Source organism: Podarcis raffonei, chromosome 10, assembly GCF_027172205.1.
Source record: "Podarcis raffonei isolate rPodRaf1 chromosome 10, rPodRaf1.pri, whole genome shotgun sequence".
NCBI classification, from domain to species: Eukaryota; Metazoa; Chordata; class Lepidosauria; order Squamata; family Lacertidae; genus Podarcis; species Podarcis raffonei.
In genome coordinates this window covers 6,326,111-6,353,594 of record NC_070611.1, presented here as the reverse complement: position 1 = coordinate 6,353,594, position 27,484 = coordinate 6,326,111, and the positions used below count along the sequence as shown (strand labels likewise).

General features: G+C 39.6%; 1 protein-coding gene across 3 annotated transcripts in view; it reads left to right on the top strand.

Moving 5' to 3' along the window:
* The window catches only part of PTPN12 (protein tyrosine phosphatase non-receptor type 12), a 60,156-nt gene extending 33,058 nt beyond the window's left edge, over window positions 1–27,098 (top strand). For 2 of the 3 annotated variants that reach the window (XM_053404600.1, XM_053404601.1), the window contains 14 exons: window positions 387–425; window positions 868–939; window positions 2,739–2,798; window positions 4,267–4,409; window positions 6,927–6,993; window positions 7,303–7,380; window positions 7,504–7,602; window positions 13,625–13,710; window positions 15,729–16,696; window positions 21,748–21,828; window positions 22,401–22,492; window positions 24,157–24,184; window positions 25,395–25,511; window positions 26,232–27,098. In XM_053404600.1, coding sequence (XP_053260575.1) covers window positions 387–425; window positions 868–939; window positions 2,739–2,798; window positions 4,267–4,409; window positions 6,927–6,993; window positions 7,303–7,380; window positions 7,504–7,602; window positions 13,625–13,710; window positions 15,729–16,696; window positions 21,748–21,828; window positions 22,401–22,492; window positions 24,157–24,184; window positions 25,395–25,511; window positions 26,232–26,293 — 1,992 coding nt within the window. In that variant the 3' untranslated portion in view covers window positions 26,294–27,098. The remainder of the gene's footprint in view (window positions 1–386; window positions 426–867; window positions 940–2,738; window positions 2,799–4,266; window positions 4,410–6,926; window positions 6,994–7,302; window positions 7,381–7,503; window positions 7,603–13,624; window positions 13,711–15,728; window positions 16,697–21,747; window positions 21,829–22,400; window positions 22,493–24,156; window positions 24,185–25,394; window positions 25,512–26,231) is intronic. The other variant, XM_053404602.1, reaches the window with a different exon arrangement.
* Window positions 27,099–27,484: the final 386 nt, after the last annotated feature.

Sequence of the window (27,484 nt, the reverse complement as noted above, 5' to 3'; positions counted from 1 at the left end):
ACTTCTCCCCCTTCCCTCCCCAGAATTGGCTCTGTGGGGTCAGGAGAACATGGCAAGCAGAAATACTGATGCAACTATCATAACAGCATGGTGATGAAATCCTTAATTGATAGATTGATTGGTTTTAGAAGTGGGTGGTTTATAACATTGATACAGTCCCCAGAGGATTGGCACAAGGGCAGATGTTGTCCTTGACCCCCCAAAAGTTTATCCACTTTTTTGTTAAACTCTGGCACATGGATAATATAGTGTTTGGCCTGCTTCTAAGTCCTTGGACGGTATACTCCTTCAGTTGTAGTCAGTATATGAATATGCACCTGGAAAGGCTTTTAAAGCACAGATTCTTGGAAACTTTGTACAGTCACATTTCTTTCTTTCTTTAATAGATTATTGTGATGGCTTGTCGAGAGTTTGAAATGGGAAGGGTATGTATTAATAGCGCTGGCTTGTATGTGGCCTTCGCTAAATTTGTTACTGTGACAATGCAGTTAATCAAATCTCTGTATAGGTTACTCATTTTATTTGAGGAATTCCCATGTAAATCTTGAACATTTGCTACTTAATGAAAACTAGCACATTTTCTTGCCACTCTGTTAAGTTTAGTGTAGGAAGGTGTAAAGAAACAAATGGTTTTAGAATGGAATTGCACAATGTGGGTGCATGAACAGAGCAAATAGCAGTTTTTCCTATGGATCTTCCAGATTCTAAAAGGAAACACAAAAAAAGTCCTGAAAGGGAGATGAAGGTCTTGGGCGTATTAGCAAGGGTGACCTTGCCCATTTAAATCCAACTATCTGTGAATATTCATAAATGTGTGTGCTTATTTTTAAACTATATTTTTGGTAACTATATTTTCTTTGGTAACAGAAAAAATGTGAACGTTACTGGCCTCTGTATGGGGAAGAAGGTGTTTCTTTTGGACCATTTCATATTTCTTGTGTAAGTATTTTGTTAATGATAGTGCAGTACTAATTGATGCTTTAAAAAAATAAAAAAGTTCTAATTCCATTTTAAAGAAATGTATATATTAACTGTAGTAAGCCTGCAACTCACATGTATTTAACTTGTTTTCATTTAGCTTTATGTATGTGGGAAAAATTAAAAAGGGGGCAGAGTTCAAGGAAAAACGACTTTGGCAATCCTGCCCGTCACTGAACCCAATGGTTTTTGACTATAGATGATTTTGGCTTGAGGTGTGATTCCCGGAATGTATAAGTTGTGGGCTTACTGTAATTACAGTATATTGAATTGCTCTAATTCTGAGGAAATGCTGGTCCATAAGCCTCAATGATGCCAAATTGATATTCTTTTATATGAAATAATTTGAAGAGTTTGCTTACATTTGTGTCTCTCCCCTTGGCATGTGGAACATTTTGAAACAAGGCAAACTATGCATTGGTTTTGTGGACATAATGGTGACATGGTTTACAACCACAGGAATAAACTTGGACTCACCTTGGTGTTTTACATCCCCCCTCTCTTCTCATTTGACACGTCTACAAAGAAGAAATCAGGAGCTTTTGTTTTTAAATAACCACAGTATAGCATATGTCAGTGCCTCAACAAACTGTGGTTGGTCTTTACTATGATTTGGTGAAACAATTCCAGTTGAAAGCTGCCAACTAAAGCTTCTGACCTCCTTGCAGACATGCTAGAGGCGACAAGGAGCAAACCCACTCCTTTCCCACATCCATTCTTGTAATACTAAACAATAGGTTAGTATGTGCAATTGAGACCACTGAATAATTAAAACATCAACTAACGTTATTACACAAAAAAGTTTTCATTGGGCAAAATGGGGAACAGCAGTCATAGGGGTATGCTGCTGGTGTTTTACGAATTGGTGAACTACTCATAACTCATGGTAGAGTTTGAGAAGTGGCAGAAGCCTATAGGTTGCAAGGAATTTTAAGAAAGCCATGGTAAGGCATAAGTAGCAAAATTTGAATCAACTGCCATAGAAGAAAGCTGGCCTTTTATACTGAGAATGTGGTTCTGTTTAGTTTATTATAAGGAGCCACTGAAATAGGAATAGTGTCATAGAAATGAGAAAACCAATAAGGAAGAAAAGCAGGGCAAGTTATGCACATGTGTGCAAGAGAATACCTGAAAGACTCAAGGGTTGTGACAGGTGACTCTTGGTTGGATGCAGAAGTCTCACAGGAGGGATCTTTTATGCTTTTTTAGATTTAGATTCAGTTTCACTTCCCATGCAATGTTCTCTTAACAGTCATGCTGCTTGTCCAAGAGCTCACACTCGTTGGAGAATCAGAAACAGGAGAATTAAAAACCTCCTATGATAGCACCGTGCAAGCTTTTTCCAAGATCTTGTGGAACAACAGTAGCAATTACTTTCCTTCCACTCATGGTTGCTTGGATCTATCCCATTATGCAAAGAAACTATAGCACACAAGTGCTGACCACTCTGGCTTAGTGTCAGTGTAGATACGACTTTCCCCCAAAAATTCCAGTTTTAGTTATGGTTAATGCTACATTGGCACAGAACCTAAATTCTGGTTATTGTTTTACTTAAAACAAGTGAAGCAAATAAAAATTCATTCATTTTCTCCTATGAATGGTGTGATTCTGAATTCTGCTATTTTTAAAGATTAACCTAAGTGGATACAATATTGCTGTTAGGACTAAATTAGATTTGAGTGAGTAAAGTACTACTGTCGGTACTAAGCTAAAATTTTGTGACGTTTCCCTCTATTCACAAATATTTCCTTTTCATTTAGGAAGCTGAGCAAGTCAGAACAGACTACTATATTAGAACTCTGCTATTAGCCTTTCAGAATGTAAGTAAGATAAAAGCTCTATATTACAGCTGGTTTAAACATAGCATTGTTAGTCTGGTGTCTTCTGTGTACCAAATCACTTTGCCCCTTTTGACAACATGTTAATGTGGTGCTGAAATGGCCTTGCGACATGTGATAACTGGCAGGGTAACGCCTCCAACTGTCAACCGTCCTGAAAACTTTTTGTATTTTGTGTTTTAATATTGTGATTTTATGTTGTAACCACCCTGAGACTTGCAGGTATAGGGCAGTACACAAATTTAATAAATAATACTAAAATTAATAATAACTTGGCATCCAAAAGACACAAAAGGAGTTTTTGGTCGTTTGGGGCAGCGGCAGCTCAACTCAAATCTTGACTTTGAGATGATGCTCCTTCAGTTACTAATTTGTGTGGTTTAAATGCTTCTTGGTGCATTATGAGGCACTTGAGTGACTTCACTTTTCTTCAGCTTTAATAAATTTGAGTGTCGTGCGCATTGGGATCTGGGCTGAGCTTAATGGTGGTTTTGTTGCTTCATCTTGTATAGTTTGCAGAAATGTTTCTAGGCCTTGTAAATTTAAAGCTGTGATTCCCAGGTAGCTGAATTCACTACTTGGTTCTAAATTCTACCTCTGGCAGAACCTGTTTCTATGTTGTTGTCAGTAGCCCTGCATAAGAGCCTAGGGTGCCACGAATGGGCTGGAGTGTATTTGTAAAGGCTCAACAAACAGAAGCTTAATATTTGAAGGACGTGGGCTTTGACCCAGTGTCTGTGTCAACTTTTAAGTGAAGCAAATTTTGCAACTTGTGCTATTTCAGAGACACCATATGTAGTCTTTGGGTTTGTATTAATTTATTAAAATTATATTCATTATGTAGGAAAATAATTATAAACTTGTTGGTCTGTTCTGGGTAGATGCTGGCAGTGGTGTGCTTGCCACGTAAAATGTAGCCTCATGAGCTCTATACTGTGAGCCATTTGTGTGAAGCAGCTCCTACACTTACTTATTTACTTCATTGTTTCTTTAAAAATATTTCTTAATGGTGGTATTTCACAACATTTTTATTCACTTTTCTCTGAGTACCTGATCAGCTCCCAAAATGGACAGTTTCTACAAGTCAACCTTCAAAGACATGAGTAGGCAAACTAAGGCCTGGGGGCCAGATCAGGCCCCATCGCCTTCTGAATCCGGCCCATGGATGGCCCTGGAACCAGCATATTTATACATGAGTAGAATGTGTGCTTTTATTTAAAATGCATCTCTGGGGTATTTGTGGGGCCTGCCTGGTGTTTTTACATGAGTAGAATGTGTGCTTTTATTTAAAATGCATCTTTGGGTTATTTGTGGGGCATAGGAATTCATTCATTCCCCCCCAAATATAGTCTGGCCCCCCACAAGGTCTGAGTAACAGTGGACCAGCCTCCTGCTGAAAAGGTTTTCTGACCCCCGTCCAAAGATATAACACAACCTTTTTTTCTTCTAGGAAACACGTAGGGTTTATCAATTTCATTATGTGAATTGGCCTGACCATGACGTTCCATCATCTTTTGATTCTATTCTGGACATGATCAGCTTAATGAGGGAATACCAGGAGCATGAAGATGTTCCTATTTGCATACACTGCAGGTACAAATTAAAATTTTCATGCAGGAATTTAGATGGGGGATCCTAGAAAGTATTATTTTTTAACTTTGGAATTGATGCCTTTCATGTGTTGCCTTTGTGTATGTAAGTTTAATAGTGCATTGCAATCAGCTGGTGAGCTCAAGATAGTTTGAGGGTACTAAACCTAATCTTGAGGATAAAGCAGCAGAATCATATTAACATGGATGCATAAACATTTGTAAAAATCTATGGCTGGTGCATCTCTTTGATATTTTCATTGCTATACCTCTGTAGTATTATAGGTTATGTACATATCAGGATGCACTGTATTACTGAATAATGTTAACATTGTTGCAGCAGTAATAACTTTTTGTGTAATTTTATTTGGAACCTACGTTAGCGGGTGGTAAATAAATATCATACGTAAATAAATATTGAGTGGGGGGGAAAGAGGTAACCAAACCCAGCCTATTATTTTGGAAGGAGAGAAAGTATGCTTATACAGGAAGCATGTTACCTTAAGTACAAGAGACAGATAAAATGCAGCAAGTGCATCTTCATTGTGGGGTAAACATGCTTCTGTTTCTAGACATTTGTAGAAGTGAGTGTAACATATTCATTCAAAACTGTTGCTATCCCTCCCAGGGATCCTGGGATATGATGAGATAGATATTAAACTCAAAAAGTTGTCACTGTGTGTGATACCAATCTTGATGTCTCTGTAATGGTTTTTTTTTGGGGGGGGCTACATTGTACTTTAGAGTGTGTTTAATTCAAAGCATCCTTTATATTTTAACTTGTCATGTCTTCAACACCCGTTAATTATTCTGTGAGTATTATAGGAATTTCTTAAATCTAGGAATACTTTCTCAAAAACACATTGCCTAGAGTTCTTGACAGAGGAAAGGGGACTACAGTAATGTAATAAGGCTTGAAACATATTTATATTTGTTAAATACAGACTTCTGTGTGGACTGTCTTTGAAAACATTTGAGACACAGCCCAGTTCACATGCTGCATTAAACCATAGTTATGAACTGCGGTTAAATGTGTACAAGCAGTGTGCTCATGCATACTGCCCCAAGATTCTCACTCTGCTTCTGCCATGCCACTAGTAAACAAGCCAGAGTCATACTTGTCATTATATTTGAACCATGGTACATTATTTGTTTCCCTTAATAAATCATAAGTCCTATGTCAGACCTAGACAAATCTACAATGTGCAGAATTTTTTTAAAAAACAAGCATTCTGGTTAGCATCCCTAGGGTTTGGCACTTGCACTATTCAAAAGGACGTATTTTATTCTGTAGTTGTGTGATTTGTACTTATATTGTATTGTGATGGCCATTGGCTATAAACAATAAAAATATTGATTTGATTGATTGATTGATTGATTGAAGTCCTAAGCCAAGAGCAAACCTTGTTGCGATTCATGGGATGTGTGAAAAGAAACAAACCACAACCCTATATTCGGATGTTATGACATACTATTCTCTGGCTTGGTTCTCAGTAGAGCAGAGCAATAACTTTTCAGGTACATGCACTAGCATGCCGTGTGGTCCACATTAAACAACAGTTGGGTTTTAACTATGATTTATTGTAATATGTAAACCAGGCCTGTATCTTGAAAATAGGACTCCCAGATAGTTTTTATTTTCAACTACCCTTTGTGCTTGACTGTAGTTGAAATAAAATGTAAATAGTCACCAGCTGATAAATAATAATAATAACAATAATAATAAATTTTATTTATATCCCACCCTCCCCAGCCGAAGCCGGGCTCAGGGCAGCTAACAACAATAAAAGAGTACAACATTCTAAAATCATTTCATTATAAAATTGATTCAACTCAAATTGATGGCAACCATTAAATGGCAAATAAATGGACTGATTCATTTTGATGTACTGTATGTAGAAAATGCCTATGTGGCTTACCCTAACAATTGTATATGGTTATTATGTTTGTTCTCCTGCCAACCTAGCAGTTAGAAAGCACGTCAAAGTGCAAGCAGATAAATAGGTACCGCTCCAGCGGGAAGGTAAACGCCGTTTCCGTGCACTGCTCTGGTTCGCCAGAAGTGGCTTAGTCATGCTGGCCACATGACCCGGAAGCTGTACGCCGGCTCCCTTAGCCAGTAAAGCGAGATGAGCGCCACAACCCCAGAGTCGGCCACGACTGGACCTAATGGTCAGGGGTCCCTTTACCTTTACCATTATGTTTGTTGTTACAATACAGTCCTGTTTTATATGTATTGGCAATGTGTTTGTTGAAGAGGGACATATTTTTGGGTGTAGATTGGTACGTTGAATAGAGAAAACCTTGAAGCAAAATTGTAGATTTATGCTTTTGATATGAAAACACAAACCACTACTCATTATAACAAAAATCCAGTTGGTGATAATTCAGAATTGTTTAAACTTCAACTCTAAAATAGCTTTTCAAGGATACCTCCTGTTAAGTGTTTGGTAGGTATAAACATAAATGCAAAGTTTTAAGCCTCCTTTTCTCTTATGGTGTTCATCTTTTTCCACTCTAGTGCTGGGTGTGGAAGAACAGGAGCCATCTGTGCCATAGATTATACATGGAATTTGTTGAAAGCTGGGGTAAGGAGGATTTATAGCAATCTAATGCTGCAAAACTAGGTCATCTTATGCCAGTCATTAGAGTAGAGTTTTATAGGGGAGTAATGGAGTTCTCCTCAGTGTGCAGAATTGAACATAATTTGAAAATGAGTTTTAAGTTAAAGAATACCTTTTCCCGTAGCAGCAAGTTTATTTTCCTTTTTCTTTTGTTACTTCTAATTAGTTCACGATTGCAATAGAAATACTAAATACTGAAGCATTTTGTTACTTCTAGATAGTATTTGAACCAAAGTACATCAGTGGACAACCTTCTGCTCCTTTGTATTTCAGAAAATACCAGAGGAATTCAATGTGTTTAATTTAATACAAGAAATGAGAACACAAAGACATTCTGCAGTACAGACTAAGGTAATACTGCTTTCAGTTCAGTGGTTCAGTATATGGCTGTGACATCACCACTTTGTGAAATAGTGTCTTTGAAACACTGCTTATATATTTGTATGCTAATCTTGGTTTTTATCATGCACCCAGGAACAGTATGAACTTGTTCATCGAGCCATAGCACAGTTGTTTGAAAAGCAACTTCAAAAATATGAAAGTTGTGCAAACTGGAAAATTGCAGATGGGCTGGTAGGTGTTTTTGTCATATTTCATGAGATTTGAAATAGTAGCTTTTCCTTATTGTTAAATTACCCTTGTTCATCTTAGTTTTTGTTTGTGGTAATAAGATACCGTATTTATTCGAATGTAATGCACCATCAACCTAATGCTTCACCTCAATTTTCAAAACCAAAAAAGTGTTTGCTGGCAAATGTAAATGCGCCATCACATGCACACCCTACTTCTTGTGATGTAATTTGGCCCCAAAAGGTGTGCATTACATTCAAGTAAATACGGTATTAAAATCCATTCTTGTTTGTATGAGTTTGCTGCCAGTTGGGCTCTTTCTAAAAGGGGTCAGTTTACTGCAACAAACTTTATTCCATTGAATTCTTTTGAAAAGAAACCAAAGTCATTGTCTTCTTTTTCTTCTTGAAACTATTACTGTGGTTGTTATTGTTTCAGCACTGGTTGCATAGCCAGGATGCAGTCTCTTTTCTCTTCCCCACCTCATTCCATTGGTATGTGATCAGAAAGTGCTTCCACACTTGCACCAAGGGGTAAGGGGTGATAGTGGATATTTTTAATTTCTGGCTGTATTCCCTCGTGTCTTGAGGAGTCTCACTTTAGGGGGTTCCTGATGTTTCTGCAGAAGCTTTTCTGAATGCTGCTGGGAGGAGCATTGAGAAGGGGAGGCAGAAAGTTCTGGTGCATTTGCAGTGTTGAGAGCATGTCTCATTGCATTTTGGTCCATGATAATTAGTGTGATATGACACAAGGGACTTATCTGACAAATTATGTTTTTGATATCGGCATGACTTACAATAGATAATACAGTGGTACCTCAGGTTACATACGCTTCAGGTTACATACGCTTCAGGTTACAGACTCCCCTAACCCAGAAATATTACCTCGTGTTAAGAACTTTGCTTCAGGATGAGAACAGAAATCGTGCTCCGGCAGCACAGCAGCAGCAGCAGCAGGAGGCCCCACTAGCTAAAGTGGTGCTTCAGGTTAAGAACAGTTTCAGGTTAAGTACGGACCTCCGGAACAAATTAAGTACTTAACCCGAGGTACCACTGAGGCTAAACTATCCAACCTAATGATACTTAGTAGGTTTGTTTTGGAGCAAACCGCTCAGTTATTTAATGCATTATTAGAAACAGGCCTTGATGCTGTGTTTTCAGTTAAAATGGAAAAAACCTCATTAGGGCTGTGCCTTTGGTTTGTATTATAGTGTTGAATTAATGAAAATAAAGCTGAATACCCAAGTTATGTAAGGATTATTGTTTTCAGCTGAAAACTGCCCTGCCCCTTTAATTCTCAGCTGGAAACTCCCTCCACCCCCAGCAAGTTCTATTAGTCCACATAGGATTGAACTGGCCTGGCCTAAGTATAGTTTAGGAGCACATTCTTGTCTAACATGCTCTACCAGTGTCAACTTTCTTGACTATAACAGCTGAAAAGGATGTTGCACAATACTTTTGTTGGACTGACTGATCCAGGCAAAGTAACCACACGCAGACAAAGCCTTAATCTTCCCTCTGAAACTGCTTTGCTTATAGTTACCACAAAGATCTCCTGCAGACTTCTCTTGACTCTTAGTCTGGGAGGTAAACATAAAATGCTTGGGAGAAAGAATCTTCTTGGGTGTTAGTCATCAGTGGGCCTGCTGAGGCAAGCCAGGAGATGCAGTTCAGTTCTAGAACCTTACATCTTACCTTTAGTAGCTTGCCACGTCCAGGCACCTTCATCCAAGTTTGCCAGGAATTGCAGAGAATGTGGGGAGGGGGTCGTCTCAGGATGCGGGGTCCGCAGCAACAGTGCAATAGGATTGGGCTTCTGTGCACATGTCCTGCTTGTGGGCTTATCATAGGTTTCTGATCAGGCCCTGTGAGGTTGCTGGAGTAGCCTTTGGCCTGTCACAGCAGAGCTTTTCCAGAAGAAATTGTTCTTCAGTGCCTAAAGGCACTGGGGAAGGAAAAAGTGGCAAGAGAGACTTGCTGATAGCCGTCTTCTGCATTTGCCTGAGGACTAGGGAAAAGGGTCATCTTTATTTTTAACTAAGTAATGACAGCAGTAGGAGTCTTTTGTTTTGCTCCCTCCGTATTTGGCTGAAAAGTCAGAAAAGACGGGAAAAGATGGCTCCCTTCCCTCCCTCTCTTTCCAGTTCACTGAGAACACAGGGAAGGGAGGAACTGATGGTGACCACAGTAGCATTTTTTATTATTATTTGACTTTAAAAAGAGCATATCATGATTGAGTCTTTCTTAAGGTAAACGTACCCCTGACCGTTAGGTCCAGTCGTGGATGACTCTGGGGTTGCGGCGCTCATCTGGAGTTTACCTTCCTGCCGGAACGGTACCTATTAATCTACTTGCACTTTGATGTGCTTTTGGACTGCTAGGTTGGCAGGAGCAGGGACCGAGCAACAGGAGCTCACCCCGTCGCGGGGGTTTGAACCGCCGACCTTCTGATCGGCAAGCCCTAGGCTCTGTGGTTTCTTGGCCACATCCTTATTATTTGATGAAATGAAACCATTTGATGATGGTTGGGGTCTTGATACACAATTGTCTTCCTAACAGGGCATCGCATCAGTTCTAGTAGGCAGAAACCTAATTTACACCTATGCAGGAAGTATAAAGTAAAATTGCAGTAATTGTCTGGAGGAGCTTCTCTTCCATTAACCAAAATAAGTATTTTTAAAGAAGTGTGTTCCACATCGGCTCTAATGCTTTTCGCCCAATTTAGAATAGAAATAGAACAACGCTATTAAAACCTCACATTTTAAGAGAGTTTGTTAAATATTTTAAGTAAGGGCTCACCAAGTTGTCCATTTTCTCCTGTGAATTTTTGACAACTTAGATCACCATTTGTGTCCCTGCTGTTGGGATCATTTATTTCATACTTTATATTTCCTTAATGTATGTGGGAGATTGAGTGCTGTTCCTGTGCCGAATCTAGTGGCTTCTTTGTTGGCAGAAAAGAACTTTTAATTCCTTTCTGAGTTCCACAATGGCTGCTGCATCACAAATATGTGTGGACAAAGCCATGCCTGTGTGTGTTGTGTTATTTCCCCCCTCTGTTTTAATTAAAGCCCAGCCATTTCAGCGTTGAGATTGGCTTTTCCCAGCAGTGCCAATGGACCAATTTTTTTTCATAAGCCACATTCTGGTTCATAAGCATATAATCAGCTTTTGAAAATTATTAGACCAAGCTCTTGTGGGCTACACAATATCTTTTGCATCAAAGCAAATTCTTTCTTAAATGTAGCTACTGAAATAAAATAGAATAACATTTGCCTAGGAAAATAGGCAATAAGTTGGCTGAAGAAAATCTGATTTAAAGAGGCTAAGGTTTTCTCTTGTAAGACCACCATCTGTTCTTCCCCACCGTAGATGAGCTCATCTTCATAACATGCATTATACCTTCTTGGGTTTTGCTTTGTTTTTTTGATTGCCAGAAGCTAATGTCTTAATCCACATGTTCAGTAGCCATAACATTTGGTACATTAATTGAGGACATGACATGAAATGGATTAGGCTGCTCAATGATACTTTAATGCAAAGGAGAATGTAGCTGGTGGTGCAGGGAGTATGAGTAAATCTTCGTCCTTGAGCAGTTAAACAAAAGCACTTCTGTTAATATTCTGTAATGGCAACAAGGGGCTGGATGCTAAGGCAATATGTTGAATTAGATGGGTTTATATGGTACATTTGACTCTTTCAGTAGATACCGCTTTTAATCTTATTTAATGATATAAGCTCCTGGGTCTATTTTCATAGATCTCTAGTAGTCTGCCCTTGGCTCTGTTCTTCCTTTCAACCTCCTCGTTCTACACAAGCTGATTTGCTCTCAATTCCTTTGTATCTTTCTCATAAACTCTCAGTTTGCTGCCTTGAAACAATGTTGAGAAATATTTGCTTCTCATAACTGAATTATTTGAAAATATTTCATGCCTGGCTTATATATTGCAGAATATTTTGAGTTAACACCTCTCTATCTACCTGCCTTTTTTATTTTATTTTTATAAGTCCTCGTCCTGTCTTCCCTCTTTGCCTTGTTCAGACACTTTCCCAGACGTCTTATATAGTCTGTCACTACTTCGCTATTAAATATATTATGTAAAGATCCTTCAGCAGTAGCTGGCCTTTTCACTGGGCTGTAAATGACTAAACAGTCATTAAAATATTTTAAACTTGTACTCATAACATTCAAATCTGTTGGCTGACTTGGGACTTTTTATTAGGAATTTTCACAAGGTACAATTTTGCTGTAATACAATGATCCAGCAATTAATAATAAAGAAAATAAACACATCTGTTATTATTTACAGTTTCAACTAAATTTTGTTGGGTTACTAACAAAGAATGTGGATAAATATTATGAGAGTTTTATAAAACTGTGTACTTCGTAATGTCATGTGGATTGTTTGGTCCATGTTGGCTGCAGTTGGGTCTAGCCAGTGATTCTCAGCTTAGGGGCTACAGAGTCTGCAAGTTATGCTCCTCCAGCCACTGCTTGATTCCTCAGTCACCCTCATCTTTGCAGCGGTATCTCCAGGAATGCTCTCTTATTGCTAAGAAGCTTGTGACCAGTGGAAAATTGCAGCTTTGGCCTATGTCTTCCCCACTTTTCTTAGTTGGTGCTTGGTGTGAGCTGGACTTGGGAGAGCAAGATACAGAAATGCAGTGGTTTTTTGCTTTTTATTTCCCACTGTGCTGCTCTGTCCGCAAAGTGCATTATGCCTGGTCTTTTCTGGTCTTTCATGTTGCACTATACATAGCACTTACGGTTGGGAGGCAGAATGCATGGCATGGCGGCTTGAAGGCCTTTACCGTATTTTTCGCTCTATAACACGCACCTGACCATAACACGCACGTAGTTTTTAGAGGAGGAAAACAAGAAAAAAAAATTCTGAATGAAACAGTGGATGTATCATTTTTGTGCTTCATGCTGCCAGGAGAGCAGGGGCTTTCCCTGCTCTTTGTTGCGTTTGAGCAAACACAGCAACCGAAAACAGGAGAGGGTGGGCAGTAAGACCCTGAGGCAGAATGCAGGAAAGCACCAACCTCCTCTCTGCAGCCTTCCCTCCTCCGTGATGCGTGATCTGATTTTTGCCCCTGCACTCGGGCCAGTCAGCTCCAGGGTCCACACATTCGCTCAATAACACGCACAGACATTTCCCCTTACTTTTTAGGAGAAAAAATGTGAGTGTTATAGAGAGAAAAATATGGTAATTTGATTTTAGAGGGCTCTGTGTTATGGAGCATTGGCGGTCTTTCTGCTTTTGATGGATCTACAATTTTTCCCTTAAGGGGCAAAAGTCCCTCCCAGTGTGTTTACATTAGCAAGGGGGCGACAGAAGAGGAGACAGAATTATTTCTCCCCTTTGCCTCCTCCCACTACTGCTGCTAAAGTGTTGAAGGAAAGTTTTCAAAATGCAAGCTTCCTTCTGTTGCTTATCCCAGCAACAGAAGCGGAGAATTTTTCTGTGCTCCGAGAGCATCCCTGTGCCTCCTCCTTTGTAGCTCAGCTGGATAACCCAGCCTCCTTGCAAATCCCACCCTGCGGTAATCTTTTCCACTTCCAAATTTGAGATCGAAAGGATCAGCACTGGACAGGCTTGGATAGCCAGCAGAGATCCAAAGGAAAGCTCAGGAATCCTTGGGAAGCCCAGCCAAAGTTGAAACACACACATTCACAGCAAGGCTGTAATGTTGCCACCTCCCTAACCCAGGATCTGCTTTTTACTGATTGCATTTGGCATTATTGGGCATTATTCATAAAACATAATTCAGATGAGAATATGAAGAACAAATGGGTTGTAGGTTATAATTTTGATTCCTTTATATCGTCACACTAGAAAAACTCCCTATTAAATTTGAGTCATGTGAAATTATACTATTCATTCATAGAGTATTTCTTTGTGCTCACATTTAACACAATATGCACAGTAACGCAATCCCAAGCTGGTGTATGTTTTGGTTTTTGTGTGGATGTTTCTCTTAACCTTTGAATAAAACTTTTGGGGATTTAATTTTCTTGACAGGATGAAGTTGGCACAGAAAATACCGCCAGTTCTGGAGAGCTTGAGAAACAGGATTCACCTCCACCAAAGCCACCTAGAACTCGCAGGTACTCCTGGAGAATTACTCATAGGGAATCGTTTATTATGGACCCATTTTATTTCCATTAGGTCAGATGAGCATATGCCCAAGAACAAATTTAGTCAGCTTATTGGTGTAAGGCAGGAATGGAGAATCTCCAGATGTTGCTGTACTACAACTCCCATCATTCTTGACCATTGGCAGTACTGGCTGGGACTAGGGGGAGTTGTAGTCTAACAACATCTGGAGAGGCACATGGTTTCACTTTCATCCTTGGAACATTTCATAGGGTGCTGTATTTATGTAATATTAGTTTGATAGTACTGGTAGTCCGTCAGATGTTTAAGAAGGCAAGCATTCTGTTTCTTGGCAACTTCTTTTAGGTTAGGGGAAAACATTCCCAGGCCACATCCTCCCATCAGATTCAGTTTACTGAGTTGCAAGTTAACATAATAATTTTAAAGATTTTACTGAACGTTGCCTTATAGTCTTATTTTCCTAATTCAATGAAGGAAAAGCACCCTGGCTGATGAGACTCACTTTGCCCGTCAGCAGACACTACTGCTCATCACATCTTGCTAAAGAAAGAGTTTTATTATGTCAGCCATGTGCTTTTTGCTTTATGATTTCCATGAAGTGCCCTTCTATAATGATTTCTTACTATCTCTGTGCCTGTCATCTGTTCCATTTTAAGCACTTACAAACATCTTCATCCTATTTCATATTCGACATTCTTGTCCTTTCATTCATCCTTGAAGCATGTGTAGTCATTTGATGCTTGTAGAGAAAGCTGCGCTTAAGAAAAATTCTGGATTTTCTGTAAAATAAATCCACCTGGTGACATACTTTCTGAATCTTAAGGCCTGCAAGCCCATAAATCATAGTATTGTGTGTGTGTGTATCTGCTAACGTCTCGAGTGGCAACAAGAGAGACAATGTGGAAATATATTGTAGATTGGTTTGCTACATTCTATATACCTGGGTGAATGTCAGGGTTATGGACCTCTGACAAACAATGTATTTTATATCTACATGCAATAAACTGGAAAATTATATAACTGTGGCCTAATTCAGACTTCAGCAGTCTAATCAAAACAAGGTTGCACGAATCAGGCAGTTACCGTATTTTTCGCTCTATAAGACGCACCAGACCACAAGACGCACCTAGTTTTTGGAGGAGGAAAACAAGAAAAAAAATATTCTGAATCTCAGAAGCCAGAACAGCAAGAGAGATCGCTGCACAGTGAAAGCAGCAATCCCTCTTGCTTTTCTGGCTTCTGAGATAGCTGCGCAGCCTGCATTCGCTCCATAAGACGCACACACATATCCCCTTACTTTTTAGGAGGGAAAAAGTGAGTCTTATAGAGCAAAAAATACGGTAATCCAAGGATAGTCTTCCCTATACATTATTTCAAGTATGGGCTTTCCCATAGACTGCTTGTGTCCCATGTTATATGTATAATAGAGGGGTTATACAATCATATCAGGAATGTCATAATCAGGAAGGCATTCAAATGTTCTGTCAAACTTAATAGAAGCTGGTGCAGTCATCATGCTTTGCTGCAGTAATAAGCATTATACCCCTGCCCCTCCAACACATGTATTTCAAATTTTGCCACAAGGGGGCATGGCTTTCCTGCAGACTGCTGATAATTGCATGCTTTATTGTAGATTTTAAGCAATAAATAGTAGGTTCTGGTGGTTGCCCATAGGCAATAACAGCATGATACCATTTTTTCTTCATGTGTTAAATGCTTTCTTGATATTTAATGTGTTTCTGGGTTGACCTTTATTCAAATATTGGATGTAAAAGTTAAGGGTGTTTGAAGAGAGTTCTGTTTCCTGGGATTATTACAAAGCTATAGCATTTGGTTCCTATTTTGTGGATTTTGACGTTCTAACTATTTTGGGTAAAAGGTGCCTATTTTTTATTGTGAACGTAATTCTGAGAAAGGGTTTTTAAAGTTCATATTCTGAATAGGTAGCTTATATAATAAATGTACATAAGCCTTAATTATGGAGTACTTACACAATTATTCTCTTTAGCTGCCTTGTAGAAGGAGATGTCAAAGAAGAAATTCTGCAGCCTCCAGAGCCTCATCCAGTACCACCCATTTTAACACCATCACCTCCTTCAGCTTATCCAACAGTAACAACTGTTTGGCAGGACAATGATAGATACCATCCAAAGCCTGTTCTGCACATGGTTTCTTCAGAGCATCCAACAGACCTCAATGAAAACTACAATAAGTCAGAAGAGCAACCAGGGAAGAATGAAGTCTCTGAACGTGTAGAGAAAAAGCTTGAGCGCAACCTGAGTTTTGAAATTAAAAAGGTACCCCTTCAAGAGGGGCCAAGGAGCTTTGATGGGAACACCCTCTTGAATAGGGGACATGCAATCAAAATTAAAACTGGCTCATCTTGTGCGGTGGACAAGACATCTAAACTACAGGAACAAGGCTCAGGAGATGCTCCTACAGATACCTACCAAAACTCTTGCATAGAATGCAATATGCAGCCACTGAATAAACCTGTAACATCCTCACCTGAAGGCCATCAGTGTCTGGTAGGTTCTGATCCTCTGCAAAGACCAGACTGTTTGCCTCTCAAAGAGAAGGGACATGCTATGTGGTCGTTACAAGGGACAAAAAATGTGCAGCCAACATCAACGCCAGAGGACACATCTCCAGCTGTTTTATGTCACGGGATTAAAAATCTGTCTGTAGTATCGAACTCACCATCTCAAATGGATGCTCCTTCCAGTGAATCAGCGGATCATTATCACAGTGGCATGCTTCCAGTTAGAGTACCCCTTTGTTTTACAAATCCTCTGCATTCTGATGATTCTGATACAGATGAAAGAAACTCTGATGTGTCTATGACACAAAGCATGTCTAATGTTTCAACTGCAAGTGCCACGGTTTCTGTGGCTGCTGGCACAGAAAACGTTTCTGCTAGAAAAGTATTGCCTATGTCCATTGCAAGACAGGATGCCTCAATCATAGCTGATAAAGGTAAGCTTTACTAGATGCTATCCATATTAGAAATACTAAATTTGTAGAGTTGGATCCTAAGCTTGTGAAAGGGAAAGTTTCCTCGTGCAAGGATTTCCCCCATCGCTTCCTGAACAACATCAGCTGTGATGTGGGAGTGCAAAATTGGACTGAGGTGCCTTGCACAAGCACATTTTCACTTGCACATACTGAATCCATGTGCTTTTCAGTGAGTCCATCACAGACCACACTGTTCAGCAGTGTTCCCCAACTTTCTAGAGTAGGTGTTGGGGTTGCAGCTGGAATTGGCTGGCGGCTAAAAAAGATCCTTCTGCAACCTTTGGATCCAACTTAGAAAACTAAGGGGTTGTGCATATTATGAAGGTAGGTGCCGACACTCATCACATTTTGGTAACAGCTAAAAACATTTATTTTCTCAGATCTTTGCTGGGTATCTATACATAATAACTTAATATGTTCACTTTGACCTAATGTTTGCTGCTATTTTATTTATTCTGTTAGTAAGTTTTAATAGTGTGAGCAAGCAATCCTTGTTTTTGGGCCCCCTATATGCTCCCAAAAATCTGATCTGAAGTGTGACAGGGGGTGCTAGGGGCAGGGGCTGGAGGGGGAGAAGTGAAATTAGAAGTTTATGCGAAAGCTGGTACATGGAAGTTTTCATAAACAAGAGCCAACATGAAGTGGAGTAGGGCTGGCCATTCATTTGTTCAGGTTGGCCTTGGAAACATCAGCCTTGGTAGTAGGGAACAGCTGATGTCATTCAAAGGCTCTTTAGTTGGGGAGGGGGCAGTGACTGTTAGTCACAGCTTCCAATTCTGTTAGCTTTAAGCAACCAGCTCTCCTGTGTGGGTGACAAACACCTGGATCCTTGTAGGGCTGATTTTTTTAAAAACACAATACAGTGGTGCCTCGCAAGACGAAAATAATCCGTTCCGCGAGTCTCTTCTAGCGGTTTTTTCGTCTTGCGAAGCAACCCGCTTAGCAGATTAGCGCTATTAGCGGCTTAGCGGCTATTAAAGGCTTAGCGGCTTAGCAGCTAAAAGGCCATTAGCGGCTTAGTGGCTTAGAAAAAGGGGGGGAAAGCGAAAAAAATCGCAAGACTAGCAAGACGTTTTTTCGTCTTGCGAAGCAAGCCCATGGGGAAATTTGTCTTGCGAAGCAGCTCAAAAACGGAAAACCCTTTCGTCTAGCGGGTTTTTGGTCTTGCGAGGCATTCGTCTTGCGGGGCACCACTGTAGACTTATGAGTACATTGTAAATCCCCCGAGTCTAAACCACTAACTTACCTTTGGGCAGCTGTGTTAGCCAAACTGATAGGCATTGATCCATTTAAAATAGTTATTAGAGGGATTGGCAGGAAACAGTAACCAAAGGTTGCAGTGTTCTTTTTCCAGGCACCAGTTACCACAGAAGTTTTATAGAATGGTTTAGGGTTTGCAAAGCTGGGAGAGGTTTCAGGAGGGGGAAGAGGGAAAAGGACACCTTTTTCTGCCCTCTTGAAGCCTCAATTTACTGTGCTAAAAGAATGGGAGGGTGGAGGTTTTTTAGAGGTCCTCCTTTTCCTGAAATCTCTCCAAATAGCATGGAGGAGGTTTAACACTCCAAACACAATTCCCTTTCCAAGATGTATGTGTTGTGTTCCTGAGAGTGGGAAAGGAAAAATCTGTCCTCCTTAATAAACCTTCTCCACTTGTGACAGGGAGTGATCTCTTGGTGTGCACCTCATTTCTCCAATTGCGAGGCACTTACTAAGGTTTGAAACATACAAATTTTGTGTGTGAAATCTCAGAAAAGCAGTCAAACTGCTGCTTTAGATTACGGTAACATGCTTTCCCCCTGTGTGTTTCTGATTGAAGGTGCTGTTTAGCTTCAGTAGTGCATGTTTTTTAATGGAAAAGGAAACAGGTTTTTTTTGGCAATTTGTCCGGGAAGTAACCAGTAATCTCCTGTTGTCCTTAGTGTTTCCACACAGGTGTCCTTCAAATGCAGCCACTGCCATGTGGGAACTGCTTATCGAAGGTCAGATGCCATGGGGCTGGGGGCTGCATGTGAATGGGGCCACTTCATGGTCTTTCCAATTTTATCGGTGTCCAGTGTTGTTGTTTCTGTAGTTTGTGTTTCAGATGCACACAATGCATTAGCAAGCCAAACACACATTTGTTATATCTCTGTTGGGTCTAGTTGTTTTGCTCACTAGTTGTCTAGATACTTGGGTGGTGTTTCCTTAATTCTTCTAATTAAGGTATTTGTAGAAAGAGTGTTTGCGCTTTATCTCTTTTGTTGCGCATGCACATGCATCTGCTCTGACCTTTATAACCACCTTTAGGATAGATACTCTAAAATGTTTGGGGTTTAAATAAGTCTGTCCTGCTCCCCCTTTCTTTCTTTCTTTCTTTCCTTCCTTTCATTTCAGTGTATGCATTTAACGTTTTGTTTGAAAGCAGTTGGACTGTTGTTGTTTTTCTAATTAAAAGAATTAATACTTTACTGGTATGTGGAAATAGCTCCACCCGAATAGGTGTGGAATTGCCTGGGTTTAATAGTAGAAGGAACAAGTTGGAACCCACACCAAAATGTAAGGTATGCTCTCGCTTCAGGGCTCTGGAGTATGAGCCCTGGGCTTTCAATGCTGGGACTGGGTTTTCAGGAGGAGAAACTGTTCCCTCTCCTGAAACTGTTACTTGTGCTAAAAGGCTCACATTTGGAGCTGGAGATTCGCAGATGTAAACTGGATTGCATGCAGAACTTACTGGGTTCATTTCCCAGTATATCTAGCTAGGGCTGAGAATACTTCATTCTGAAACCCTGGAGAGCTGCTGCCAGTCATTTAGATAGCACTAAGCTAGTTGAGCCAGTGGTACAAGGTAGCTTCCTCTTTTTTAAAAAGCATTAAAAAATTGTTGCAACGTGGGTGGGTCCTGTTGTCTGGTGACTTCCAAGATTTTTGGATCTTTAGGATTGCTGAGCACAGAATGTTGAGGGTGGGGTGGGATGGGGAGGATTGAAGTAGAGAAATGGAATTGGCCACTCCAAGTCCCTTAATGTCTTCTAGAATCCTGAAAGTGGGTGGGGAGGTAAAGAACTTCCCTACTTGCCCTGTACAGGGATGCTTCAGAGAAGTGGGAAGGAGCAACATACCGTATTTTTTGCACCATAACACTCACTTTTTTCCTCCTAGAAAGTAAGGGGAAATGTTTGTGCGTGTTATGGAGGGAATGCCTACGGGTGGCAAGCCTACGGATTTTCCTCCTCTAAAAACTATGTGCGTGTTATGGTCGGGTGCGTGTTATAGAGCGAAAAATACGGTACCTTCTTCCTACTCTCTAGAAATCCAACCAGCTTTCATTTACTTTCTTCCAAGAAGCTTTACTGACATTCTTTTACTCCATGAACTGGTGTAGCTGTTGTGCACAGGGGAAGGGACAGTGCGTGTGATCTGCCTAGCTTTGGTACTGACAGGTCTAGTGTGCCCAGCTGTCTTGCTAGCTACCGTAACTCAGCTAGATTCTGGCTCACCTGTTGTGGCTTTGCACCCAGTCACCTTGCTCGCTCCTTGCTAGGTGTGGGAAAGTGTTTCATAGGGTTCCTTCCCAGAGGTTCCTGTGCCTGACACTGTATATCACAGGTACAGGAAAGTTAGGTGTGGGTTGCTATCCCTGCAATAAGTCACACTGAGCCCGCTACCCTAGTTTATTGTGGCACGTGAATGCTGCCTCTGCGTTGTATTATGGACTATGACTTGTTCTATAAATCAGTAGGCGTTTACTCTTTTGCAAAGTCTTGTCAACAATTACAAATCCACTTGTAAACCACATTAACCTATTTAACCTAGATCAGGCGCATCCAACAGGTAGATCGTGATCTACTGGTAGATCACTGGATGTCTGTGGTAGATCACAGCTATATTCTATAGTTCTGGTTGCCTTAGAAGCAAAGTATCAAGCATTTATGCTCTGTTATAACAGGTGAGAAGTGTAAAGGGAAGTAAAATAATAGAGAACAGCTCTTCTTCTACTGCTTATGCACAGGTTCTTAGTGAGTTATTTCCTTCAGGTGCTGTAGATGTACAGCCCCACAGCTTCTGCTTTCAGATTATCATACCTGGTTAATTTTGTTCACAATTGTTTCAAAATCTTGGATTTGAAGACATCAACACATCTGAAAAAAGAACTTCTCACATTTACTCCAGGATTAAGTCTGAAAGTCTAGTCCACGTTTGAAAGGAATTGTCTACGTGACATATTCATTGTCTGTGAAATAATACAATGGTGATTGAATCTGTCCAGTCTGTTCAGCAAAAATTCTTCAGAAAGTCGATTGAACATCCTAAATGCGTCTTTCATTGCAAATCTGACTTTTTAGTAGTCCCGTTAGCCTCAATGGGTCTTCCCTCCTCTACTTGGGCAGTGCTTCCTTGTAACTTTATATTAATACAACTTCTAGCTGTAATATGCAGCTTGAAACCAGAAGTATAATATTTTGACCCTACCTGCTACTGTAACATAGGCATTGTCAGCCAAGCTCTGTAAACTGCTTGTTTTAATGCCTTGACAGCACAACTCTATTGTATGCCCATTTAGAAGTCTGTCACATTGAGTTAAGTAGGATGTGCTCCCAGATTAGTATGTATAGGATTGCAGCATGAAAGAATTTCAGTTGCCATTACTTACATGACTTTCCTGGAAAAGTAGAAAGGCTGGATCCATTTTAATCTAATGGTTAGCTTGGTTAAAGGTCTGCATCCTGTCATCTTAATGAAAAAGCATTAATCTGTTGCTGCAGTTCCATGGCTTCCGCCTACTACAGGCATCTTGCCAAGTGAATTAATACATCAGACAAGGCATCTAAATACATTGTGGGCAGCCAGCCATTTTGTGGTTACTGTACAAAACACACTTGTACAAAGCCAGCAGGGCTATGCCCGACTGTGAAAAGTATATTCAGTTAAAACCTTTATCACAAATGATTTGATATTTTATTTTGTTCCAGGCACTCTTTTACATAATGTATCTGTTTAAGTGTTAAGGTGTTCTCAATTTTTGGTGACTTTAGATGCTGGTGTTTCTGAAGACTCTTCTTCTCCTCCTTTACCAGAAAGAACTCCAGAATCTCTTGTGCTTGCAAGTGAGCAGAGTGAGTTTCATTGTACTGTGTTGGTTTCACAAAAGTCATGAATCAGACTTGTGCATTAAAGGAGCACTTTGGCCAAATAGCGATAGATATTGAGGTAACCAGAAGCTGGATAATGCATGTAGTGACAAACAAATAGATGTTCAGGTAATTTTAGTTTGCTGCATTATTGTTTTGGCTTATATAGTAAAATTTTTCTGGCTGCTGCGTTGCATAGAAAGATACATGCACTCACCATAGTGCCCTGTGCTGTGTTTATATAGGACTGTGCTCCTACAGTTGTATTGTTCTCCCTTTTAGTCAGTTACTGGCTTTGGGAAGGCTAGATTGGGAAACATCAATATACAAGGGGCTATTCAACTAATTTTTACTTGGTAGACCCACTGAATTTAATTTCAGTGGGTTTACTGAGAAAAATTCATTGACTACCATTTTCAATCCCCATATTGTAATGTTGTGTATTTTAAAAATACTGTAACTACCAATCTTGCTTAACCGTTAATCTTTTGTTGTTTGATTGAATTTGTACAGCAGCATGTCTACTGAATAATGTATTTTAAAATTGGTTTTCGTAGTCACAACTTCCCCCAAAGCTGTTATCCTTCCACGATCTGCTGAGTGGAGTTTCTCGCAAGACCAGAAACCTTCCGATCAACCAAAATGTACAGTAAGTATGGGATATTAGCTTTGGGAATATGCTTCAGGGATGTACAGCAGCCATGTGTAGCTTCTGGTCTCCAGGCCTAATTAGCCCTACTGGGTCTCCTCATTTCTCCAGTGAGGTTGCTTTGGGCAGGCCATGCCCAGCTGTCACTCACCCGACATCCTATGATATCAGGAATGAGATGGATAAACTGTGGGTGCAAAGGAATGACCATGAGCTCCAACTGGGAGCTCCAGAGTATATCCAATTCTTGTCTGAAAGGATCACAGCTTGCATTTGGCACCAGGTCACAAAGGGACAACTGGGAGCACAATTTAAGCAGTGTTTTCCAATGGCTTCTTTCCCATACTTGATAACAGGGTGGTCCCTGGAGGGTTGGCTACCTTTGGTTCTGGCCCTCTGACTGAAAGTGGTTCCCAGTCCCTGGGATACACCCTTTGAGGGCAAAATAAGTGTCTGCTTGTTCACTCCTTTTTCTGGTAGCTCCCCAAAGTATCACTTGACTTTTGATTTCAATCCAAATGATTTCATAAAATCTTTACCCTCCCCTCATCCAAATTGTTTGTGCTTGCTTAAGAAGTTTAGCCCACTGAAGGAATGGCTGCCTCCCATGTAAACCTAATAGGTCTCAGTACATCAGCTGCACTCTAGAGCTTCTGCTGGGGGTACTATTTAGGAAGAAAGTAAGATTCGCGTGGAAGGTTGGGGTGGGAGTTTCTTGTCTTCCCCCATATTTAGAATTTGCTAACCAGAAGGGTCACCTGAGCCCAGCGTGGAAGATTTTCTGTGCAACCTCTTTAGGAAAGCAACTGATATTTTACTGTGTGTGTATGTGCAAACTCTGGCATGTATGTCATCTATGTCAAATTATGGGTTTAATGTTTTCCATGGAGTTACAATCATACTATATTGTAATTTAAGCCCCTAGAGTATGTTGAAAGAGAGGAGAAGCTGTGATAAATAGGGATGTGTGGGTTAAGCCATAAACAGTTGCTACCTTGTTTTTTTTTACTTTAAAACTTGAACAAATCCCTAAGAATAATGAAGTATTAAATCAGAGCTTCATTGTGTGTGTTTGTGTGTAAAATACTCACTCACACACACTTATATATGAATAACAACATAAGGTTGGGAACTGGTCCTCCAGTTTCTATTGAATGCCAGATACTGTCATCCCTGACTGATGGAAATGCTGTTTGTAGCTGCTGGAGTTGGAACTCCAGTAGCTTTCGTCATATGCCACGCTTCTTTGTGTGGTATATAGACTTACTGGCATCTGAAGAACACCACTCTTTTGAAACTGCCTAGATGTTATGGTTGCAGTGGCAGAAATGCCAAAGGAACGATCAGCCTTTACTTTTCTCAGGATTTCATTGTGCAGAAACATTTTTTAAAGGTGGATACTTCTAGTTGAACAAGGCATCTAGCATATGAATACGGTGGCCAGGTGAAAAAGCAGCCAGCATTCCTGAACCTTTAATATATGCATAAAAGAAACTTTCTCTTTCATACAACTGTTAAAGTTGTAGAAGCTATGTTCTCTTTTTTTCATCTAGGCATTTTATATGTGAATGGAAATATTAGAGAATGTGATTTTTTTTAAAAAATCATTCACTGAATCAGTAAAATACGTTTGAACCAACTTAAAAACATTTTATTGTTAACAGGGATTGAAAATGGCGACTACACAGCCTGGTAAGCAATTCATTTTTTAACTTTAAAAGGGACGAGATGTTTTGTTAATGAAATGAGATGCTGAGCTACTGAAATATGCTGCTACTTGGCTGCAATAGGTGGATTTCTCTCACCCTAGATGCATCTAGAAAGTCATTCCACTTATGTATGGGGAAAGCAAAATAGCATTCTGATTGTAACATCTTAGGCCTTATGGGGCTGCTGCTCTGAGACTGGATGTAAGGGACTGTTGCTTGAAAGGGGGAGCTGAATAATCCTGTGTGTGAGCAGAACAGGTTTTCATACTCATTCACCTCTTGACCAGTATTTTTGTTTATAAATAGCAGCTGTCCTTGTGAAGGTTGTTTAAGCTAGGTCAGAATACAGGAGAGTAGCTTCTGACCAAACACTGGTTAATTAAGAGTTCCTGAAGTAGGATGCCAGTATTCTGAAAAAAATTCTCTTCCAAGTAATGAGGCTTTGACAGATGAATGCCTTGATCTAGAAGCTTCATGTGCACAATCCCTCTCAGTGCAACTGCTTCCCATTTCCTCGCAGTCAGTCAGGTTTTTATTGTTTGTAGCCATTGTAATGGCCATCCATTACAATGCAGCTCACAAATGGACAAGGCAATCCAGCATATAAATTACATCACAATATTGATAGCTCCACTTAAACATGCCATTGCAGGAAATGAGACACCCTTCCTTGCATTACTCAGAATATTTTTTTATTTGTCTTCCAATGTGTGAGACTTTGACATGCTAGTCTTGAAGCCAGAATTCTGCCTTTTAACATGGATATAACTTTAAGGAACTAATTATTTCAGTTATCAAGGCAATATCTACAAAGTTGCTTTTAGTGTTATAATACTAGACATCTTAAGGCAGCCCTGTTAATATAAGACATCTTAAGGCAGCCCTGTTAATATAAGACATCTTAAGGCAGTCCTGTTCAGGGAAGTTTTTAATATGCAACGCTGTACTGTTTTTAACACTGATTGGGAGCCGCCCAGAGTGGCTGGGGAAACTCAGCCAGATGGGCGGGGTATAATTATTATTATTATTATTATTATTATTATTATTATTATTATTATTATTACTAGGCCTTTGGAAACACTCTAACCCATACTTAGGACAAAACTGGATATTAACAGAAATTAGTTTTTATAACTGAATACTTAGAATTGCAAATATGGTTATGCGTCAGTGAATTTCTTTTTCCTCCCCAGATCATCCTGAGATAGCAGACAAATCACAGATTGATACTATACCTCAGCTTCCTCTTTCCAGTCCTGTTGCTAAAAGAGGTCCAACACCAGAAGTTCCAGTTGAGACTACAGATATTGGTAAATGGTGGCTTTTTGTTGTTTTCTAGCATTTGCTTATCGTAAACTACTTGATCTGTACATAACTCTTGTAGGGTGGCTTTTGAAAATACATGATGTACATGATTTGACCAATGGTTAATGTATCAGGAGGAAACAGTTTATTTCTTGGTAGCCACAAAATCTCTTTTGCAACAGCTAAAGCTTTAATTCATTGCGGATAAGCAGTAATAATTGTGGAAATTACAGCACATAGCTGAGATGTCCAACTAGGATAAAACTTTGTTAGGCTAGTGACACTAAAATGTTACACAAGGTCTAAGATATATGGGCATAATTTAGCACCATTAATCTGGATGAGGTTCAGCAGGAAAGATTACTTTAAATGCAGTCAGTAATTGTGAAAATTACTTCAGTTTGTGAGTAAGCTGAGCATGTAAGAAGTATTTCAGACTCTTAATTTTTACAATTTATTATTCCCACGGGTTGTGATAGTTGCTTTATGAACATGCCTGCTTATTTTGTCCTTTTCCCATTTCTTTTGCTCTTTTGGGCGAGGTGCTTGAAGCATAATGAACACTTGAAGAATAGCCCCTTAGATTGAGAACTTGTTTCAAAACAGCAGAGTCCTATCTTTTATATCTTTTCTTATATTGGCTTTTCATTAGTAATATTTCTTTTCTTTTGCTACATTCCTTTTTTTCAACTTATAACAGTTCTATTCCCCTTTCCCTTTTTTAGGTTTTGGTAACCGTTGTGGAAAACCAAGAGGACCGAGAGAACCACCTTCAGAATGGACATGATGGAAGAACAAATGGACATTTTTAAATTATACTGGAATATTCCAAGTGCCACTGAACTTGATCAATAAATAGTATTCCACTTTTTATTTTTTGGGACTAACACAGTGTACATGCAACTACACAATGGTACACTCTTCTATACATCCACACAAACATTAAGCATTCACAAGAGTGTTTTCTAGTATTGTAATCTAACTTTGCTGGGGCCATCAATCTGCCTTACTACATTTAGGAGAAAGTATTACATATGGTTTATTTTGTTACTTCAAGTATTATTGCCTTAATGTCTTTTAACCTGTTACACACTGTTTATAGACATGTTAATATGGTGAAACTTTTGACAAATTGAGTTTATGGACTTTTTTGCTAACGTTTGATTACCATGTACACTTTATTTTGTATATGTACAGGGCAAGCAGGTATATAATTTGATAAAGCTGCAATCATAAAGTATTAACAGAAGGTGTAAGAAATCTCTGCATGACCTAATTTTTTTGTGTACCTTGTAAATTATTTGCCCTAATGTTTTAGTAAATAGTTTTCATTAAAAAAAAAAGTTGGGCGCACATCCACAATTACAGGATAGCAGAGATGAAGATTGTAATACATTTTGTAAATTGTAAGCAAAAGGTTATTTTTATATTATATACAGTTTCACTGTCAGTCATAATTTGTCCTGGTTTTCATCTAGTCATGGAGTCCATAAGTGCCTTGAAAATATCAGATTTTAGCATGAATATGTTCACTGATTGAGATCAGCATATCAACTTATTTGAACTGCCAGTAAAAAAAGAGAACACTTCAACTCACTCTAGTTATCATTTGTAATATATCTGTTAAGAATATGTAGAATCAGCTTCTAAAAGGAAAGCATTTAAGAGTGTATATTTATTTTACAAGCCCTTCAGAGCCACACTGGTAAGAGATCATTGAGACAACTTCAATGTACCAGTGAGTTTCGCTCTTACCCTTCACCCCCCTTCACATGATGTGTGTGTAAAACTCCTGTAGTCGGGTAGGAGAGCCGAAAAGAATGCCAATATATTTCACGTCTGGCAACCAATGTGCCCCTTGGGTTTCAGATAGTACATGGGTAGAAGAGCCTAAAAAGCCCAAGACACATTTTCCACGGCCCTGCAGTGGCTATTGTGGCTCATTTACTAGAAGTAATGTATTTAGTGTTAACTTTGA